The sequence below is a fragment of the Penaeus monodon genome, chromosome 34 (genome assembly GCF_015228065.2).
Source record: "Penaeus monodon isolate SGIC_2016 chromosome 34, NSTDA_Pmon_1, whole genome shotgun sequence".
NCBI classification, from domain to species: Eukaryota; Metazoa; Arthropoda; class Malacostraca; order Decapoda; family Penaeidae; genus Penaeus; species Penaeus monodon.
This window is the reverse complement of record NC_051419.1, coordinates 32,903,318-32,903,971: the sequence shown is the minus strand read 5'-3', so window position 1 is coordinate 32,903,971 and position 654 is coordinate 32,903,318. Positions and strand designations below refer to the sequence as shown.

The 654-nt window shown below is 42.2% G+C and overlaps 1 protein-coding gene across 1 annotated transcript in view; it reads left to right on the top strand.

The window, feature by feature from the left end:
• LOC119594751 (guanine nucleotide exchange factor MSS4 homolog) overlaps positions 1–433 on the top strand; it is a 9,115-nt gene extending 8,682 nt beyond the window's left edge. Inside the window, exon 4 of the mRNA XM_037943842.1 lies at positions 31–433. Coding sequence (XP_037799770.1) covers positions 31–207 — 177 coding nt within the window. The 3' untranslated portion in view covers positions 208–433. The remainder of the gene's footprint in view (positions 1–30) is intronic.
• The last annotated feature ends 221 nt before the right edge of the window (positions 434–654 follow it).

Below are 654 nucleotides of genomic sequence, written 5' to 3'. Positions count from 1 at the left end.
AAATATACTAATTTTTGCACTGCTCCACAGCTTGGTGAATGGTGGGTTGTGGATGACATGTTCACCTTTGACAATATTGGCTTTTCCCACACGGTTGGCAGCACGAAGTACCTTGTGTGCGCAGACTGTGAGAGAGGACCAGTTGGCTGGCACGACAACACGACCAAGAAGAGCTATGTAGCTTTAGCCAGGGTCAAGCACACCTAGCAAGTGGGTGTCTGGCCAGAGGGTGTGTGTGAGAGGTGATGAGATATTTAAGAGAGAAAGAAGGAAAAAAAAAGAGATGGTGGAAATATGTTCCATTCTGTAAGGCAAAGGAGAAAATGTTAGATTAAGGATTATAATATTCTAATTCAAAAGGGGAGGGGGGTGACTAAATACTCCATTGTATTTAGGGAGAAATTCACGAGAGAAAATGAAAAACTTGAAACTTCGCACAATGTTTGCCAGGGTCTTTAAGGTGTGAGAATGGCCTCCGGAATTGAATGTGGTGGTGGCGCTTTTATTCTGCTTCGACTAAACTGTCTCAGAGGCACCAATTCCTTCTTGTGCAAATGCTATTTATAAACTGTCATTGCAAGCTGACAATCATATGCATGTTCATGGGGAAAGATATGTTAGTTATGTTTTAGGGATTGTGAATAAGCTTGTGAG